Source organism: Cherax quadricarinatus, chromosome 29, assembly GCF_038502225.1.
Source record: "Cherax quadricarinatus isolate ZL_2023a chromosome 29, ASM3850222v1, whole genome shotgun sequence".
Classification (NCBI taxonomy): domain Eukaryota; kingdom Metazoa; phylum Arthropoda; class Malacostraca; order Decapoda; family Parastacidae; genus Cherax; species Cherax quadricarinatus.
Window position 1 is genome coordinate 25,952,953 of NC_091320.1, and position 22,264 is coordinate 25,975,216.

At 39.1% G+C, this 22,264-nt stretch overlaps 1 protein-coding gene across 1 annotated transcript in view; it reads right to left on the reverse strand.

The window, feature by feature from the left end:
- Hecw (Hecw ubiquitin protein ligase) overlaps positions 1-22,264 on the reverse strand; it is a gene marked incomplete at its 5' end in the record, with an annotated part of 73,724 nt that overhangs the window by 24,223 nt on the left and 27,237 nt on the right. The window contains 1 exon segment of the mRNA XM_070089662.1: positions 12,722-12,920. Within this exon segment, the coding sequence (XP_069945763.1) occupies positions 12,722-12,920 (199 nt within the window).

Sequence of the window (22,264 nt, forward strand, 5' to 3'; positions counted from 1 at the left end):
GCAAAGGTTAGTGGATGAGTTTGGGAATGTGTGTAAAGGTAGAAAGTTGAAAGTGAACATAGAAAAGAGTAAGGTGATGAGGGTATCAAATGATTTAGATAAAGAAAAATTGGATATCAAATTGGGGAGGAGGAGTATGGAAGAAGTGAATGTTTTCAGATATTTGAAAGTTGACGTGTCAGCAGATGGGTTTATAAAGGATGAGGTTAACCATAGAATTGATGAAGGAAAAAGAGTGAGTGTAGAGACAAAAAAACACTGTCTATGGAGGCAAAGAAGGGATTGTATGAAAGTATAGTGGTACCAACTCTCTTATATGGGTGTGAAGCTTAGGTTGTAAATGCTGCAGCGAGGAGGCGGTTGGAGGAAGTGGAGATGTCCTGTCTAAGGGCAATGTGTGGTGTAAATATTATGCAGAAAATTTTAAGTGTGGAAATTAGGAGAAGGTGTGGAGTTAATAAAAGTATTAGTCAGAGGGCTGAAGAGGGATTGATGAGGTGGTTTGGTCATTTAGAGAGAATGGATCAAAGTAGAATGACATGGAGAACGTATAAATCTGTAGGGGAAGGAAGGCGGAGTAGGGGTCGTCCTCGAAAAGGTTGGAGGGAGGAAGTAAAGGAGGTACAGTGGGTGAGGGGCTTGGACTTCCAGCAGCGTGCATGAGTATGTTAGATAGGAGTGAATGGAGACAAATGGTTTTTGGGACCTGACGAGCTGTTGGAGTGTGAGCAAGGTAATATTTAATGAAGGGATTTGGGGAAACCGGTTATTTTTATATAGCTGGATTTTTTGTTTTTAACAGGTTAGCCGTCTCCCACTGAGGCAGGTTGACCCAAAGAGAGAGAAAATCCCCAAAATGAAAATACTTTCATCATCATTCAACACTTTCACCTCACTCACACATAATCACTGTTTTTGCAGAGGTGCCCAGAAGACGACAGTTTAGAAGCATATATTTATTCATTTATTTATTTATTTAATAATTTGAACATACATACAGAGGTACAAAAAAATACAGGTAAGAGCAGCATGCCAAAGCCACTTGTATGCATAGCATTACAGGCAGGCTTAAAATTAACTTAAGATTAACTAAGCAATGATGTAATCAGTGATAAAACATTATTGTAAACAGATAACAATAAAGCACAAATGAGTATTGCAAAGACAGGTCATATGGTTGCATGCATTGCTGTACATTCAGTAGAATGGAGTATTCTGTTAGGTAGTGTATTTAAAAAATAACAAAGTTAGATTGGGTCTTAGGTTTAACATTTATGTGATATAATTGTGAGAAACATTTAAGATATACAATTTATAAGGTTCAGTTATTCAGTATTTATTTGGTTTTGGGCGAGTAAGTGATCTTTGAGAAGAGACTTGAATTTATAAACAGGTAGTGTTTCTTTTATATTTACAGGTAATGAATTCCAGATTTTAGGGCCTTTTATGTGCATTGAGTTTTTGCATAGCGTGAGATGGACACGAGGAACATCAAAGAGTGATCTGTGCCTTGTGTTATGGTCATGTGTCCTGTTGAGGTTGGCAAGGAGATGTTTGAAGGGAGGGATAATATCAGAGTTAAGTGTTCTATGTATGTAATAGGTGCAGTAATAAGTATGGATGCTTTGTATGGTGAGTAGGTTTAGTGTTTTGAATATTGGTGGAGTGTGCTGCCTGTAGTGGGAATTTATCATCATTCTGACTGCAGCCTTTTGTTGAGTAATTAGTGGTCTGAGATGGTTAATTGTTGTTGAGCCCCATACACAAATTCCATAGGTGAGATAGGGGTAAATAACAGAGTGATATAGGGCCAGGAGGGCTGACTGTGGAACATAGTACCGCATCTTCGATAGTATGCCTATGGTCTTGGAAATTTTCTTAGAAATTTGTTGTACATGTGTATGAAATTTGAGTCTATTATCAAGGTGGATTCCTAAGAATTTTCCCTCTGTTAGCTTTGTGATAGGTGCAACGTTTATCATTATGTTAAGAGGGACATCTGTAGCTCTGTTACCAAACTGAATGAAGTAAGTTTTGTCAATGTTTAGTGTAAGTTTGTTAGTCCTCATCCAGGTAGATATTTTCTGCAATTCGGTATTTACAGTATTGGCTAGCATGACTGGGCTCGAGTGAGAGAAGACGTATGTAGTGTCGTCTGCAAATAGTGTGGGTTTGAGTAATTGCGAAGCATTTATTAGGTCATTTATGTATAGGAGAAAGAGAAGAAGGCCAAGGACACTTCCCTGTGGGACACCAACTGTAATTGGTTGTGCAGAAGAGTTTGCCCCATTTATGTATACATATTGGCTTCTGTTCCTGAGGTATGACTTGAGGTAGTTGAGGGAGTGCCCTCTTATACCATAGTGTGACAATTTTATGTGGAGCAAGTCATGGTCAACTGTATCAAAAGCTTTACATAAGTCAATGAAGATCCCCAGTGGGACTTCTTTTTTCTCTATTGCAGTGTATATATGTTCTAGCATGTGTATAATAGCATCATTAGTATTTTTATTAGGCCTGAATCCAAATTGGCAGGGGTTGAGTATGTTTTGGGAGATGAGGTAGGAGTAGATTCATTTATGAATTAATTTTTCGAAGATTTTTGAGAGAGGGTGTACGTTGGATATTGGCCTATAGTTATTCAACTCTGTTTGGTCTCCTCCTTTATGGATCGGGGTGACCCTCGCTATTTTGAGAACTGTAGGGAAGGTAGAGGATTCAATGGATTTGTTAAAGAGTGTTGCAATGATTGGTGATAGCACTTGTGACACTTTTTTGTATATAAAGGGTGGTAAGGTATTTAAATCTCCTGCCTTGTTTTTTAGTGTGTTGATAATATGGGAGACTTCGTATGGGTTAGCCAGAGCTAGGAACAGTGTGATCGGGTAGTTGCCAGTGAGGTAGTCATTTGGTGGGGTATCTGAGCTTGGGATTTTATTGGCAAGGTTTTGTCCTATAGTGGAGAAGAAATCATTGAGTCTGTTTGCTGTTTCTGTTGGTGGGAGTTGGGGTTCATCTGATTTTGCTAATTTTATTTCGCTATTTCGTGATATCTTTTTTGTTCCTAGAATTTCTGACACGGTTTTCCAGGTCTTTTTTATATCACCTTGTAAGTTGGATAATCTGTTCTCATAATACAGTTTTTTTGCCCTTCTTATCAGGCTGGTTAGGATTGACGAGTAACGTTTTGTTTGGTCTCTGGTTATGTGACCCATTCTGTACTGTTTTTCATATAGGTGTTTTGTATTTATGGATTTGAGAATGCTGGGTGTTTGCCAGATATAAAGATACACAACATATTCCTCCAGACTGCCAATATCCCAAACCCCTCCTTTAAAGTGCAGGCATTGTACTTCCCATTTCCAGTACTCAAGTCTGGCTATATAAAAATAACCGGTTTCCCTGAATCCCGTCACTAAATATTACCCTACTTACACTCCAACAGCTCATCAGGTCCTAAATACCATTTGTCTCCATTCACTCCTATCTAACTGGACTTGAGTACTGGAAATGGGAAGTACAAATTTTTCTATAACTGGTTACACCATGCATTTGCCCCCAATGTGAAAAATTACCTAACTGAAAAGAAATTAGAACTTAAGTGCCTCCTGGTGTTAGACAATGCCCCTGGTCATCCTACAGACGTGGCAGAGCGACTTTATGGGGACATGAGCTTCATTAAGGTGAAGTTTTTGCCTCCTAATACCACTCCTCTCCTGCAGCCCATGGACCAGCAGGTTATTTCCAACTTCAAGAAACTGTACACAAAAGCTCTGTTTGAAAGGTGCTTTGTAATGACCTCAGAAACTCAACTGACTCTAAGAGAGTTTTGGAGAGATCACTTTAATATCCTCAATTGTGTAAACCTTATAGGTAAGGCTTGGGAGGAAGTGACAAAGAGGACCTTGAACTCTGCTTGGAAGAAACTGTGGCCAGAATGTGTAGACAAAAGGGATTTTGAAGGGTTTGAGGCTAACCCTGAGAATCCTGTGCCAGTTGAGGAATCCATTGTGGCATTGGGAATGCCTGCACTTTAAAGGAGGGGTTTGGGATATAGGCAGTTTGGAGGGATATATTATACATCTTTATATATGCTTCTGAACTGTTGTATCTGGGCGCCTCTACAAAAACAGTGATTATGTATGAGTGAGGTGAAAGTGGGGATTTTCTTTCTTTTTGGGTCACCCTGCCTCGGTGGGAGAGGGCTGACTTGTTGAAAAAAATAATAATAATAATCACACTTGGGCACATTAACTGTTTTATTTTACATTAATATAGACATTTTCATTAATCCATCTATGATCTGTTCTTCAAAATTATATGAGAAAGACATTACATACCATATAAACATGATACATACACTATCCATTGTTTTTGGTGCTTGTTTATTGAGTGCAACTGCGAATTAATCTCCCCATGGGGCAAGGAAAAATGAGAAACACAATAGAATTAAAGAAGGAGTTTGTATCAAAATACGAAAGTGGCATTCGTGTGGCCAAGCTCGCCAGGATGTGTGGGAAGTCCAGATCAACAACCAGTTCCATCCTGGTGAAGACAGTGAAAATCAAGGAAGCCGATGTTGCAAAAGGGGTAAATATGCTAACGAAACAGAGATCACAAACAATCGAAGATATGGAGAAACTGTTGTTGGTGTGGATCAATGAAAAACAGTTAATTGTACACCAAAGCAGTGTTTCACAGGTGCTTTGAAGTGACCTCGGACACAGATTTCTGGATGAATCACTTCAATATCCTCCACTGCATAAGCCTTATAGGTAAGGCTTGGGAGGGAGTGACTTCTAGGACTTTGAATGCTGCTTAGAGAAAACTGTGGCCAAAATGTGTCCAAGAGAGGGATTCTGAAGGATTTAGGGCTGATCCTGAGGACCCTATAACTGTTGTGGAATCCATTGTATCTCTGAGCAAGCCCATGGGGTTGGAGGTTAGTGGTGAGGATATGGAAGAGTTGGTGGAGGACCACAGAAAAGAGCTAACCACTGACAAGCAGCAAGAGCTTCATGTGGAACAGCAACAGACCACAGCTCAGGAACTTGCTTCAGAGGACGAGGAAGAGGGAGTGAAGGAGGTGCCTTCTTCAGAGATTAACCCCTTGACTGTCGCAACCCCAAATCCTGAGGTGTCCCCTGGTGTTGCAAAATTCCCCCCCCCCCCCCCCAAAAAAAAATTCTTATGAAATGATAGAGAATCTTTTCCTTATTGTAATGACATCAAAAGAACAAAATTTGATGGAAAGCTGACAGAATTACACTCTCACGAAGTTAGCGACCTTGGCGATATTTACGAATCAGCAATTTTGCTCACTTTGAGCCCTATTTTCTGCTAATTCCCTTGTTCCAGTCGATCAAACTCATAGCTATTTCTTTAGAACTCCATTTTTTCTATTGAATGAGTACAAGAAACTGCCCATTTACTGATTTCAACTACCGAATAACATGGTCAGAAATTTGCAATTTGGCCAATTTCACGAAAATTAAAAAATATGACAATTTCAAAATAGGGTCCAGAATGAACAATGCAGACATTCCTGGCTCTAAAATAACATTTTCTTTCTTCATCAGTCACATCTCCAGGCCCCTCTGATATTACTCTTGCTTTCTATTTTGAATTTTGATTCAATCAAAAGATAGAAGATTTACTGTTATGCAGACTACTGCAATATTGTAATAATTGTATAAATAATGTCAACCCATTCATAACTGCATATTAGAATAGCTACTTAGACATTTATTGGAAAATGACATCATTTGTTTACTTTTGAACACTGGCAAAAATCAAACATTTCCCCTAATTTGAGCTCCATTTCAAGATTCTTTTCATAGTAAAACCAATCAAAATCACCTCTACTTCTATAATAAGTTTGCCATTCTATCAAATGAGATCAAGAAATGAAAATACAACCATAAATACTATACAAAAATAGACCACAAAGTCGGTATTTTAATTAAAAAAACGGTCGGAGCTTTTTTTTCTCATTATGCACTGCGTGCTGCAGGATTTTTTTAATATGGTGCACACTGACCACATAGACCCATTCTCTCACATGTGGGCATACCAGCTTTCTCCTGCTTGATTTGAAGCCGCTAGAATTTATGAGTATTTTTTTTTTTTTAACAAGTCGGCTGTCTCCCACCGAGGCAGGGTGACCCAAAAAGTAAGAAAATCCCCAAGAAGAAAATACTTTCATCATCATTCAACACTTTCACCTCACTGACACATAATCACTGTTTTTGCAGAGGTGCTCAGAAAACAACAGTTTAGAAGTACAGTAAGGCCCCGCTCTACGGCGTTCTGCTAATATGGCGATGTCAAATTATGACCAAAATTTGCTATACGGCAAGCGGTCTTTCAAATATGGTGCCTCCCACCTGGTTTGTTTACATTTTCTGTGACTTCATCTATAATGTCAGGAAACTTTCCAAAATTTCAAGTGTTTTAAAGTTACTGCATATTTTATATGTACTCTGATAATTATACTTAAGTGTACCTGTACCTAAATATACTTACACACTGTGCTGGTGTGCAGGTACACATCAAAATCGCTAAGTCTCTCTCTACTCATGACGCCAATACTACGTAATAATAATCACTCTTGGGCACACTAAATGTCTTATTTTACATCAATATAGGCATTTTCATTAATCCATCTATGATATTTTCCTCAAAATCATATATGAAACCCATTACATAGCATATAAACATGATATATACACTCACAGAATAAAAATTGATGTAAATATGAGATTTGTTTACAAAGCAGCTGTGCAAGTAGTGTCGGAAGAATTACATTTTCTCTAGTCAAACTGGGGTATACCAGTAGAAAAATATTCTTTTCGTATGCCTTTACTCTCTATATAGCAATTCACGACCCTTGTGGGTGACCCAAAAAAGAAAGAAAATCCCCAAAAAGAAAATGCATTCATCATCATTCAACACTTTCACCACACTCACACATAATCACTGTTTTTGCAGAGGTGCTCAGAATACAACAGTTTAGAAGCATATACGTATAAAGATACACAACATATCCCTCCAAACTGCCAATATCCCAAACCCCTCCTTTAAAGTGCAGGCATTGTACTTCCCATTTCCAGGACTCAAGTCCGACTATATGAAAATAACCGGTTTCCCTGAATCCCTTCACTAAATATTATCCTGCTCACACTCCAACAGATCGTCAGGTCCCAAGTACCATTTGTCTCCATTCACTCCTATCTAACACGCTCACGCACGCTTGCTGGAAGTCCAAGCCCCTTGCCCACAAAACCTCCTTTACCCCCTCTCTCCAACCCTTTCGAGGACGACCCCTACCTCGTCTTCCTTCCCCTATAGATTTATATGCTTTCCATGTCATTCTACTTTGATCCATTCTCTCTAAATGACCAAACCACCTCAACAACCCCTCTTCTGCCCTCTGACTAATACTTTTATTAACTCCACACCTTTTCCTAATTTCCACACTCCGAATTTTCTGCATAATATTTACACCACACATTGCCCTTAGACAGGACATCTCCACTGCCTCCAACCATCTCCTCGCTGCTGCATTTACCACCCAGGCTTCACACCCATATAAGAGTGTTGGTACTACTATACTTTCATACATTCCCTTCTTTGCCTCCATAGATAACGTTTTTTGACTCCACATATACCTCAATGCACCACTCACCTTTTTTCCTTCATCAATTCTATGATTAACCTCATCCTTCATAAATCCATCCGCCAACACGTCAACTCCCAAGTATCTGAAAACATTTACTTCTTCCATACTCCTCCTCCCCAATTTGATTTCCAATTTTTCTTTATCTAAATCATTTGATACCCTCATCACCTTACTCTTTTCTATGTTCACTTTCAACTTTCTACCTTTACACACATTCCCAAACTCATCCACTAACCTTTGCAATTTTTCTTTAGAATCTCCCATAAGCACAGTATCATCAGCAAAAAGTAACTGTGTTAATTCCCATTTTGAATTTGATTCCCCATAATTTAATCCCACCCCTATCCCGAACACCCTAGCATTTACTTCTTTTACAACCCCATCTATAAATATATTAAACAACCATGGTGACATTACACATCCTTGTCTAAGACCTACTTTTACCAGGAAGTAGTCTCCCTCTCTTCTACACACCCTAACCTGAGCCTCACTATCTTCATAAAAACTCTTTACAGCATTTAGTAACTTACTACCTATTCCATATACTTGCAACATCTGCCACATTGCTCCCCTATCCACTCTATCATATGCCTTTTCTAAATCCATAAATGCAATAAAAACTTCCCTACCTTTATCTAAATACTGTTCACATATATGCTTCAATGTAAACACTTGATCTACACATCCCCTACCCACTCTGAAACCTCCTTGCTCATCCGCAATCCTACATTCTGTCTTACCTCTAATTCTTTCAATTATAACCCTACCGTACACTTTTCCTGGTATACTCAATAAACTTATTCCTCTATAATTTTTACAGTCTCTTTTGTCCCCTTTCCCTTTATATAAAGGGACTAGACATGCTCTCCGCCAATCCCTAGGTACCTTCCCCTCTTTCATACATTTACTAAACAAAAGTACCAACCACTCCAACACTATATCCCCCCCTGCTTTTAACATTTCTGTTATGATCCCATGAGTTCCAGCTGCTTTACCCCCTTTAATTCTATGTAATGCCTCGCGTACCTCCCCCACACTTACATTCTGCTCTTCTTCACTCCTAAAAGATGGTATACCTCCCAGACCAGTGCATGAAATTACCGCCTCCCTTTCTTACTCAACATTTAAAAGTTCCTCAAAATATTCTCGCCATCTACCTAATACCTCCCTCTCCCCATCTACTAACTGCCCTACTCTGTTTTTAACTGACAAATCCATACTTTCCCTAGGCTTTCTTAACTTGTTTAACTCCAAAATTTTTTCTTATGTTCATTAAAATTTCTTGACAGTGCCTCTCCCACTCTATCATCTGCTCTCCTTTTGCACTCTCTTCACCTTTCTTTTACTCTCCATATACTCTGCTTTTCTTATAACACTTCTGCTTTGTAAAAACCTCTCATAAGCTAACTTTTTCTCTTTTATCACACTCTTTACTTCATCATTCCACCAATCACTCCTCTTTCCACCTGCCCCCACCCTCCTATAACCACAAACTTCTGCCCCACATTCTAATACTGCATTTTTAAAACTATTCCAACCCTCTTCAACCCCCCCACTACTCAACTTTGCACTAGCCCACCTTTCTGCCAACAGTCGCTTATATCTCCCCCGAACTTCCTCCTCCCTTAGTTTACACACTTTCACCTCCCTCTTACTTGTTGTTGCCACCTTCCTCTTTTCCCATCTACCTCTTACTCTAACTGTAGCTACGACTAAATAATGATCTGATATATCAGTTGCCCCTCTATAAACATGTACATCCTGGAGCCTACCCATCAACCTTTTATCCACCAATACATAATCTAACAATCTATTATTATTATTATTATTAATAATAATATTAATAATAATATTATTATTATTATTATTATTATTAATATTATTATCTTCCTTCACTCTAAAAATGGTGTGTTGCTGTTTCTTTATTCTGAACTAACTTGTACACAATGTAAGAATATTTGTATTGTGAGGTAATTATTATTATAGTAAAAAAATATTGAGGTAAATGTTTTACAAACTCTCACAAACGTACGTGAATGAACTAAAAGTAGACACATATTAATACACATTTATTTCGCCTGACCAAGTGATCATCCACTACCTGTTCAGTTTGTGTTCTTACATTGTCTCAACTCTGTATCTCGTTCTCTCTCTTGTTTACTCTTTTGTTAACTAGTTGGCTCTCACTGACGATGGCGTCTAAGGTTAGCTGTGATAAAAAGAGAAGTCGTAAGCCTCTTGCTTTAAGTGCCAAGTTAGAGGATGATGGTGTGCCATTCTGATTTTATTCAATAAACACCCTGCCACTCACCTCTCACACATTAATATTAATATTTTAAGGTAAGTAATAAGTGTACTCTGTGTGTATCTTACCTTTTATTGTGTTTTTAATGCCTATTTCAATTGCTAACTTAATATAAGTTAGTGTAAACTTGTTGTCTGGCATTTATTGCATATTTTAGGTGTGCTCTGATAATAATACTTGTGGACCTGTGTGGTAGCCGAGTGGAGGGACAACATTACGTTTTCTCTGCTCAGCCATCAGAGAAAACGTGTATGAATCTGCGTTTGGCCCAGCCACTCCCTCACTCCGCTTTTGTTTACAATTTTCGGCATGAATTATTCATTACTTCTACCTTCGCTTATGATGGCATCTAAAGGTAGTTGTTAGAAATGTCTAAATTCAGTGAACAAGGCATGTGTAGGTAGCTGGTAGGTGTAGCCCAGGCGGGCTACACCTACCGGCTACCTACACTGACTTCCTACAAATAAATACTACTCAGCTCTCTTCCTATATTAAGACTACACATATTTTAAGGTAAATAATGAGTGTACTGTATGTGTATTTTACCTCTCTGGGCTGTTTTAAATATCATATAATAAGTATGAGATGGGGAGCCAGGGCTACCTACACCTGGGCTACCTGCACCTGACTTCCTACAAATAAGTACTACTCACCTCTCTCCTTACATTAAGATTACAAATACTTTAAGATAAGTAATGAATTTACTGTGAATGTATTTTCTTTGTGTGTTTTTAATGCCTGGTTCTATTACTAACTTAATATAATTTAGTGTAAACTTGTTGTCTGGTATTTATATGCATTTATAAATGGAAAAAATGGCGTTCTGCCTTCCGGCGATGTCTGCTTTCTGGCAACAGCCTGGAACCTAACCCGCCGTATAAGTGGGGCCCTACTGTACTGTATATATACGTATAAAGATACACAACATATCCCTCTAAACTGCCAATATCCTAAACCCCTCCTTTAAAGTGCAGGCACTGTACTTCCCATATATACGTCAAAAATGGTGGCTCGTAAGACGTATATATACGACCGAAACAGCCAAAGGGTTAAGGAGATTTGTGCAATGTGGGCTAGGTTGCAAGCTTTTGCTGAGTAATATCACCCTGACCAAGCTGAAACAAGCTACATCTGCAACAGGTTCAGTGACAGAACCTTGTCACACTTCTCTGGACAGATATTTTGTGCAACAGGGATCCAGTGACTCAAGCTGGTCCTAGCACCAGTAAAAGACAAAGAAGGCAAGTAACCCTGGATAGGGCTTTGATATCTGAAGTCCTTATGGAGGGGGGATTCCCCTTCCAAACAATAACCTCTCCTCGCCTTCTTCCAAATGCCAACAAGAGTCTTCAATAAAAGTATGTAATATTGATTTAAATGCTCATTTATCCATTAAAATTAGTGCTTTATATTTATTTCTCATTGTTTTCTGTATGTAAAATTATAGACATTCTCTATAAAATGTATTTTTTGTTAATATTTTTGCGTGTCTGGAAAGGTTTAATTGGATTAACATTATTTCTTATGGGAAATATTACTTCGGTTTTTGTCCATTTTGGATTTTGACGGACCTTCTGGAATGGATTAAGGACGAAAACCAGGGTGCCGCTGTACTATTCACCTCTCTCCCTACATTAAGACTACAAATATGTTAAGGTAAGTACTTACAGCAAGCATGCATGTTAGATAGGAGTGAATGAAGACGAATGGTATTTGGGGCCTGACGAGCTGTTGGAGTGTCAGCAGGGTAATATTTAGTGAAGGGACTCGGGGAAACCGGTTATTTTTATATAGCCGGACTTGAGTACTGGAAATGGGAAGTAGTACAATGCCTGCACTTTAAAGGAGGGGTTTGGGATATTGGCAGTTTAGAGGGATATGTTGTGTATCTTTACATGTACATGCTTCTAAACTGTTGTCTTCTGGGCAACTCTACAAAAACAGTGATTATGTGTGAGTGAGGTGAGTGAGGTGAAAGTGTTGAATGATGATGAAAGTATTTTCTTTTTGGGGATTTTCTTTCTTTTTGGGTCACCCTGCCTCAGTGGGAGATGGCCAAAAAAAAAAAAAAAAAAAGTATATTTTAAGGTGTGTATGAATTTTACTTTTTATTGTTTTTTAATGCCTAGTTCTACTGTTGGCTTAATATATGTTAGTGTATATACTTGTTATCTGGCATTTGTATGCATTTATAAGTGGAAAAGTAGGTGTTCTGCTTTCCAGCGGTAGCCTGGAATCTAACTTGCCATATAAGTGGTGCCCTTTTGTACCTAGAAAGTACTCGAGGGCCTGGTCCCAAACCTGCACACTGCCATAACATTCTGGAGCGAGAGATATGGGAGGAAGTGAAAAATGAACCCAGTGAATAGCAGGGGTGAAGTGGGCACAATAAGGGAACACTGGATCAACATTCGGGGTCCCAGACTATTCAACATCTTACCAGAAGATATCAGAAACATGGATGGAACAAGTGTAGAAGCCTTCAAGAGGAAACTGGACAAGTATCTTCACCAGGTGCCAGATCAACCAGGCTGCGATGGATATGTGGGGCAGTGGGACTCCAGTAGCAACAGCCAGGTTGACCAGGCTAGCACCAGATGAGCCTGACCCATGGCCAGGCTTTGAGAGTAGTAAGATTCTTCCAACCCATTAAAGGTATATCAAATGTATGTAATGTTGCTTTATAAGGAGATTTATTGTAATTGGTTTCTGCAATAAGACAGCAGTAAACTAACCTGGGTAAACTAGATGGTTTGCCCCACTTCTCAATGCAGAATCGCCGAGGACCATTACTGCCTCTGAGAGCAGCAAAGCCCTCATAAGGCACACTGGAGGTGCCTGTGACAAACTGCAATAATCGTAGACGCCGCTCATTATCAAAACGCTCAATAGCCAGCCAAAACCACTGTATCACAGGATGAGAATCATGGTAACCTGAAATAAAGAATTTATATATATATACATAGATATATATACTATAACATTATATATATATATATATATATGTGTGTATGTATATATATATATATATATATATATATATATATATATATATATATATATATTATAGGTAGTAGGTTGGTAGACAGCAACCGCCCAGGGAGGTACTACCGTCCTGCCAAGTGAGTGTAAAACGAAAGCCTGTAATTGTTTTACATGATGGTAGGATTGCTGGTGTCCTTTTTTCTGTCTCATGAACATGCAAGATTTCAGGTACGTCTTGCTACTTCTACTTACACTTAGGTCACACTACACATACATGTACAAGCACATATATACACACCCCTCTGGGTTTTCTTCTATTTTCTTTCTAGTTCTTATTCTTGTTTATTTCCTCTTATCTCCATGGGGAAGTGGAACAGAATTCTTCCTCCGTAAGCCATGCGTGTTGTAAGAGGCAACTAAAATGCCGGGAGCAAGGGGCTAGTAACCTCTTCTCCTGTATATATTACTAAATGTAAAAGGAGAAACTTTCGTTTTTCCTTTTGGGCCACCCCGCCTCGGTGGGATACGGCCGGTGTGTTGAAAGAAAGAAAGATATATATATATAGTAGTAGGTTGGTAGACATCAACCATCCAGGGAGGTGTATTACCGTCCTGCATAGTGAGTGTAAAACGAAAACCAGTAATCGTTTTACATGATGGTAGGATTACTGGTGTCTTTTTTCTGTCTTATAAACATGCAAGATTTCAGGTACGTCTTGCTACTTCTACTTACACTTAGGTCACACTACACATACGTGTACAAGCATATATAAACACACCCCTCTGGGTTTTCTGCAATTTTCTTTCTAGTTCTTGTTCTTGTTTATTTCCTCTTATCTCCATGGGGAAGTGGAACAGAATTCTTCCTCCGTAAGACATGCGTGTTGTAAAAGCTGACTAAAATGCAGGGAGCAAGGGGCTAGTAACCCCTTCTCCTGTACATTTTACTAAATGTAAAAGGAGAAACTTTTGTTTTTTTCTTTTGGGCCACCCCGCCTTGGTGGGATATGGCCGAAGTGTTGAAAGATATATATATATACATACGTACATATATATTTTTTAACAAGTCGGCCGTCTCCCACCGAGGCAGGGTGACCCAAAAAGAAAGAAAATCCCCAAAAAGAAAATACTTTCATCATCATTCAACACTTTCACCTCACTCACACATAATCACTGTTTTTGTAGAGGTGCCCAGAATACAACAGTTCAGAAGTACATATATATACATATTTATAAAAAATACACAATATATCCCTCTAAACTGCCAATATTTCAAACCCCTCCTTTAGAGTGCAGGCATTGTACTTCCCATTTCCAGGACTCAAGTCCGGTTATATAAAATAACCGGTTTCCCTGAATCCCTTCTCTAAATATTACCCTGCTCACACTCCAACAGCTCGTCAGGTCCCAAATACCATTTGTCTCCATTCACTCCTATCTAACACGCTCACGCACGCTTGCTGGAAGTCCAAACCCCTCGCCCACAACACCTCCTTTACCCCTTCCCTCCAACCTTTTCGAGGATGACCCCTACCCTGCCTTCCTTCCCCTACAGATTTATACGCTCTCCATGTCATTCTACTTTGATCCATTTTCTCTAAATGACCAAACCACCTCAACAAACCCTCTTCAGCCCTCTGATTAATACTTTTATTAACTCCACACCTCCTAATTTCCACACTCCGAATTTTCTGCATAATATTTACACCACACATTGCCCTTAGACAGGACATCTCCACTGCCTCCAACCGCCTCCTCGCTGCAGCCTTTACAACCCAAGCTTCACGCCCATATAAGAGTGTTGGTGCTACTATACTTTCATACATTCCCTTCTTTGCCTCCAGAGATAACATTTTTTGCCTCCACATATACATGTACCTCAATGCACCACCTTTTTTCCTTCATCAACTCTATGATTAACCTCATCCTTCATAAATCCATCTATTGACAAGCCAACTCCCAAATATCTGAAAACATTCACTTCTTCCATACTCCTCCTCCCCAATTTGATATCCAATTTTTCTTTATCTAAATCATTTGATACTCTCATCACCTTACTGTTTTTTGTGTTCACTTTCAACTTTCTACCTTTACACACACTCCCAAATTCGTCCACTAACCATTGCAATTTTTCTTTAGAATCTCCCATAAGCACAGTATCATCAGCAAAAAGTAACTGTGTCACTTCCCATTTTGTATTTAATTCCCCATAATTTAATCCCACCCCTCTCCCCAATACCCTAGCATTTACTTCTTTTACAACCCAATCTATAATTATATTAAACAACCATGGTGACATTACACATCCCTGTCTAAGACCTACTTTTACCGGGAAATAGTCTCCCTCTCTTCTACACATCCTAACCTGAGCCTCACTATCCTCATAAAAACTCTTTACAGCATTTAGTAACTTACCACCTATTCCATATACTTGCAACATCTGCCACATTACTTCCCTATCCACTCAATCGTATGCCTTTTCTAAATCCATAAATGCAATAAAAACTTCCCTACCTTTATCTAAATACTGCTCACATATATGCTTCAATGTAAACACTGGATCTACACATCCCCTACCCACTCTAAAACCTCCTTGCTCATCCACAAATCTACATTCTGTCTTACCTCTAATTCTTTCAATAATAACCCTACCGACACTTTTCCTAGTATACTCAGTAAACTTATTCCTCTATAATTTTTACAATCTCTTTTGTCCCCCTTCCCTTTATATAAAGGGACTATACACACTCTCCATCAATCCCTAGATACCTTCCCCTCTTTCTTACATTTTTTAAACAAAAATACCAACCATTCCAACACTATGTCCCCCCCCCCTGCTTTTAACATTTCTGTCATGATCCCATCAGTTCCAGCTACTTTACCCTGTTTAATTCTACGTAATGCATCATGCACCTCCCCCACACTCACATCCTGTTCTTCTTCACTCCTAAAAGATGGTATACCTCCCTGGCCAGTGCATGAAATTACCGCCTCCCTTTCTTCGTCGACATTTAAAAGTTCTTCAAAATATTCTTGCCATGCACCCAATACCTCCATCTCCCCATCTACTAACTCCCCTACTCTGTTTTTAACTGACAAATCCATTTATTCCCTTGGCTTTCTTAACTTGTTTAACTCACTCCAAAGTTTTTTCTTATTTTCATTAAAATTTCTTGAGAGTACCTCTCCCACTCTATCATCTGGTCTCCTTTTGCACTCTCTCACCACTCTCCTCAACTTTCTTTTACTCTCCATATACTCTGCTCTTCTTATAACACTTCTGCTTTGTAAATACCTCTCATAAGCTACCTTTTTCTCTTTTATCACACCCTTTACTTCATCATTCCACCAATCACTCCTCTTTCCTCCTGCACCCACCCTCGTATTACCACAAACGTCTGCTCCACATTCTAATACTGCATTTTTAAAACTATTCCAACCCTCTTCAATCCCCCCACTACTCATACTTGCACCAGCCCACCTTTCTGCCAATAGTTGCTTACATTTCACCGGAACTTCCTCCTCCCTTAGTTTATACACTTTAACCTCCCTCTTACTTGTTTTTGCTATTTTCCTCTTATCCCATCTACCTCTTACTCTAACTGTAGCTACAACTAGATAATGATCCAATAAATCAGTTGCCTCTCTATAAACATGTACATCCTCGAGCCTACCCATCAACCTTTTATCCACCAATACATAATCTAACAAACTACTTTCATTACGTGCTACATCATACCTTGTATATTTATCCTCTTCTTCATAAAATATGTATTACTTATTACCAAACCTCTTTCTCCACATAGCTCAATTAAAGGCTCCCCATTTTCATTTACCCCTGGCACCCCAAATTTACCTACTACTCCCTCCACAACATTTTTACCCACTTTAGCATTAATACATTTATAGTCCCTCTTTTCCTGCCATAGCTTATCCTTCAACATTATTGCTACTCCTTCTTTAGCTCTAACTCTATTAGAAACCCCTGACCTAATCCCATTTATTCCTCTCCATTGAAACTCTCCCACCCCCTTCAGCTTTGTTTCACTTAAAGCCAGGACATCCAGCTTCTTCTCGTTCATAACATCACACAATCATCTCTTTCTTATCATTCACACAACATCCATGCACATTCAAACTTCCCACTTTGACAATTTCCTTCTTATTCTTTTTAGTAATTATTACAGGAAAAGGGGTTACTAGCCCATTATTCCCGGCATTTTAGTTGACTTTTACAACATGCATGGCTTATGGAGGAAAGATTCTTATTCCATTTCTCCATGGATATAAAAGGAAAAGTAATTAGAACAAGAACTAAGATAAAATCAAAGAAAACTCAGTTGAGTGTGTATAAATAAACGTGTAGTGTGACGTAAGTGTAAGTAGAAGTAGCAAGACATATGAGACAGACAAAAGACACCAGCAATACTACCATCATGTAAAACAATTACAGGCCTTCGTTTTACACTCACTTGGCAGAACGGTAGTACCTCCCTGGGTGGTTGCTGTCTACCAACCTATATATGGTAGTAACTTGGTAGACAGCAACCGCCCAGGGAGGTACTACCGTCCTGCCAAGTGAGTGTAAAACGGAAACCTGTAATTGTTTTACATGATGGTAGGATTGCTGGTGTCTTTTTTCTGTCTCATAAACATGCAAGATTTCAGGTACGTCTTGCTATTTCTACTTACACTTAGGTCACACTACACATACATGTACAAGCATATATATACACACCCCTCTGGGTTTTCTGCTATTTTCTTTCTAGTTCTTGTTCTTGTTTATTTCCTCTTATCTCCATGGGGAAGTGGAACAGAATTCTTCCTCCATAAGCCATGCATGTTGAAAGGAAGGAGCTAGTAACCCCTTCTCCTGTACAAATTACTAAATTTAAAAAGAGAAACTTTCGTTTTTCTTTTTGGGCCACCCTGCCTTGGTGAGATATGGCTGGTTTGTTGAAAAAAATATATATACAGTAGGGCCCCACTTTACGGCGTTTTGCCTTACGACGTTCCACTAATATGGCAATGTCAAATTATGACCAAAATTTGCTATTCGGCAAGCGGTCTTTCAAATACGGTGCCCCCACCCAGTTTGTTTACATTCTCTGTGACCACATCTATTATATCAGGAAACTTTTCCAAAATTTCAAGTGTTTTAAAGTTACTGTGTATTTTATATGTACTCTGATAATTATACTTATGTGTACCTGTACCTAAATATACTTACACACTGTGCTGGTGTGCAGGTACACATTAAAATTGCTAAGAGTCTCTCTACTCATGATGCCAATACTACCTAATAATAATCACTCTTGGGCACACTAAATGTCTTATTTTATATTAATATAGGCATTTTCATTAATCCATCTATGATATTTTCCTCAAAATTATATATGAAACCTGTTACATAGCATATAAACATGATACATACACTCAGAATAAAAATTGATGTAAATATAAGATTTGTTTATAAAGCGGCTGTGTAGGTAGTGTCAGAAGAATTACATTTTCTCTAGTCATATGCCTTCACTCTATAGTATATAGCAATTCACGACCCTTGTGGGTTTAGTGCTTTTTATTATGATAATAATAATAATAATAATATCTTCATTCACTCTAAAAATGGTGTGTTGCTGTTTGTTTATTTTGTACTAACTTGTACAACTTGTACACAATGTAAGAGTATTTGTATTGTGAGGTAATTATTATTATAATAAAAAAAATATTGAGGTAAATGTTTTACAAACTCTCACAAACGTACGTGAATGAACTAAAAGTAGACACATATTAATACGCATTTATTTCGCCTGACCAAGTGATCGTCCACTACCTGTTCAGTTTGTGTTCTTACATTGTCTCAACTCTGTATCTCGTTCTCTCTCTCGTTTACTCTTTTGTTAACTAGTTGGCTCTCATTGTCGATGGCATCTAAGCTTAGCTGTGATAAAAAGAGGAGTCATAAGCCTCTTGCTTTAAGTGCCAAGTTAGAGGATGATGGTGTGCCATTCTGATTTTATTCAATAAACACCCTGCCACTCACCTCTCACATATTAATATTAATATTTTAAAGTAAGTAGTAAGTGTACTCTGTGTGTATGTTACCTTTTATTGTATTTTTAATGCCTATTTTTATTGCTAACTTAATATAAGTTAGTGTAAACTTGTCTAGCATTTATTGCATATTTTATATGTGCTCTGATAATACATGTGGAGCTGTGTGGTAGCTGGGTGGAGGGACAACATTATGTTTTTTCTGTTCAGCCATCAGAGAAAATGTGTATGAATCTGCATTTGGCCCAACCACTCCCCCACTCCGCTTTTGTTTACAATTTTTGGTATGAATTATTCATTACTTCTCTCTTCGTTTATGATGGCATCTAAAGGTAGTTGTTAGAAACGATTAAATTCAGTGAACAAAGTATGTCAATGTTAATAATATGGCTCTGGGCCACAGTGTAGGTAGCCGGTAGGTGTAGCCCGTCTGGGCTACACCTACCGGCTACCTACACTGACTTCCTACAAATAAATACCACTCACCTCTCTTCCTATATTAAGACTACACATATTTTAAGGTAAATAATGAGTGTATTGTATGTGTATTTTAACTCTGGGATGTTTTAAATATCATATATTAAGTATGAGATGGGGAGCCAGGGCTGCCTACACCTGGGCTACCTGCACCTGACTTCCTACAAATAAGTACTACTCACCTCTCTCCCTACATTAAGATTACAAATACTTTAAGATAATGAATGTATTTTACTTTGTGTGTTTTTAATGCCTAGTTCTATTACTAACTTAATTTAATTTAGTGTAAACTTGTTGTCTGGCATTTATATGCATTTATAAATGGAAAAAAATGGCGCTCTGCCTTCCGGCGATGTCTGCTTTCCGGCGACAGCCTGGAACCTAACCCGCCGTATAAGTGAGGCCCTACTGTATATATATACAGAGAGAGAGAGAGAGAGAGAGAGAGAGAGAGAGAGAGAGAGAGAGAGATAGGGAGAGAGAGAGAGAGAGAGAGAGAGAGAGATAGAGAGAGAGAGAGAGAGAGAGAGAGAGAGAGAGAGAGAGAGAGAGAGAGAGAGGGAGAGAGAGAGAGAGAGTGAGAGAGAGAGAGACGAGAGAGAGAGAGACGAGAGAGAGAGAGACGAGAGAGAGAGACGAGAGAGAGAGAGAGACGAGAGAGAGAGAGAGACGAGAGAGAGAGACGAGAGAGAGAGAGAGAGACGAGAGAGAGAGAGAGAGAGAGACGAGAGAGAGAGAGACGAGAGAGAGAGAGAGACGAGAGAGAGAGAGAGACGAGAGAGAGAGAGAGAGACGAGAGAGACGAGAGAGAGAGAGAGAGAGACGAGAGAGACGAGAGAGAGACGAGAGAGAGACGAAGACAGAGACAGAGACAGAGACAGAGACAGAGACAGAGAGAGAGAGAGAGAGACAGAGGACGAGAGAGAGAGAGAGAGAGAGAGAGAAGAGAGAGAGAGAGAGAGAGAGAGAGAGAGAGAGAGAGAGAGAGAGAGAGAGTAGAGAGAGAGAGAGAGAGACGAGAGAGAGAGAGACGAGAGGAGGAGAGACGAGAGAGAGAGAGACGAGAGAGAGAGAGACGAGAGAGAGAGAGACGAGACAGAAGAGAGAGAGAGATAGAGAGAGAGAGAGAGAGAGAGAGAGAGATAGGGAGATAGAGAGAGAGATAGGGAGAGAGAGAGAGATAGAGAGAGAGAGAGAGAGAGAGAGAGAGAGAGAGAGAGAGAGAGAGAGAGAGACAGAGACAGAGACAGAGAGAGACAGAGACAGAGAGAGACAGAGAGACAGAGACACAGAGAGACAGAGAGACAGAGACAGACACAGACAGAGACAGACAGACACAGACAGAGACAGAGACACAGACAGAGACAGACAGAGACAGAGACAGACAGACACAGACAGAGACAGACAGAGACAGACAGAGACAGAGACAGACAGAGACAGAGACAGAGAAAAATAGAGATATAGAGAGATATAGATATAGAAAGATAGAGAGAGAGATATATAGAGAGATAGAGAGAGAGATGAAAGCAAATGGTGATGATGGTCTCTAGGCACCATGATGATATTGCTGTGTAAAAAAAAAATGAATGGGAAAGTGTTGGTACCTGGTGATGAAGCTGATATAGCCTTGGGGGTTAAATCTAACTACGAAGTGACCATGAAGAATCATGTAGTAAATCTTGCAAACAAGGTGGCCAGGAAGCTTAAAGCACTTAGACTTATCTTGCATCTCCTCGATAGTAAAGGTTGCAAGATTCTGTATGAGGCACAAGTACAATGACACCTTGAGTATGCTCCACTTTCTTGGATTGCCTGACCAAGCCTGGATGGATCTGTCCCTTCAGCAGAGCCTTCAACACCGGAGGACTGTGGGTGGCCTTACTGTTATGTACAAGACCAATACAGTGGACCCCCGCATGACGATCACCTCCGAATGCGACCAATTATGTAAGTGTATTTACGTAAGTGCGTTTGTACGTGTATGTTTGGGGGTCTGAAATGGACTAATCGACTTCACAATATTCCTTATGGGAACAAATTTGGTCAGTACTGGCACCTGAACATACTTCTGGAGTGAAAAAATATCGTTAACCAGGGGTCCACTGTATTGTCAAAGTACCACACTTAGCTCCACTCCAAGGTGAGTGAGAAGTGAGCTTCTAAACAACAAGATGGGCAGCAAGTAGCAACTTCACTCTGACTGTACCCTTCTCCAGAACATTACTTCATCTGAGATCATTTATTCCCAGGATGACTTAGTCTGGAACATGGTCGCACAACATAATATCAACGAAACAGTCAGTTGATCAAAAGAAACTGCTGGCCCACAGATGGCTCCAATTTCATCCTGTTCTATATTTGTATGTCCCAAAACATTAAAAAGGCCTTCAAGTGAGCTGATGTAGGTAACAGCTCTTAGCTTGTAAATAAAGTTAGGAATCCTTAACCTAACCTTGTAAAACTCTGTAAAAAATAAGTTGCATTAGTTTTTTCTTTGTATGTTCGGTTGTGGTATCAATACAGAAGACTAAGTCTGTTTTATTGGATGTTTGTCCATGTCTGGTAGTTGTATGATTAAGCGAACTAAGTCCGCACATATTTATTTACTTATTAAACCTTTTCTCTAGTTCTTATCTAGGTCATTAAACTGAGGTTGAATGTGTGTGTGAGACAGATCTAATCACAATAAATTCTGCATTCAAATTTAGAAGCTTGAAATTTAGAAGTTCATGCACCATCACAAGAGAGAAAAGTTCATGTTG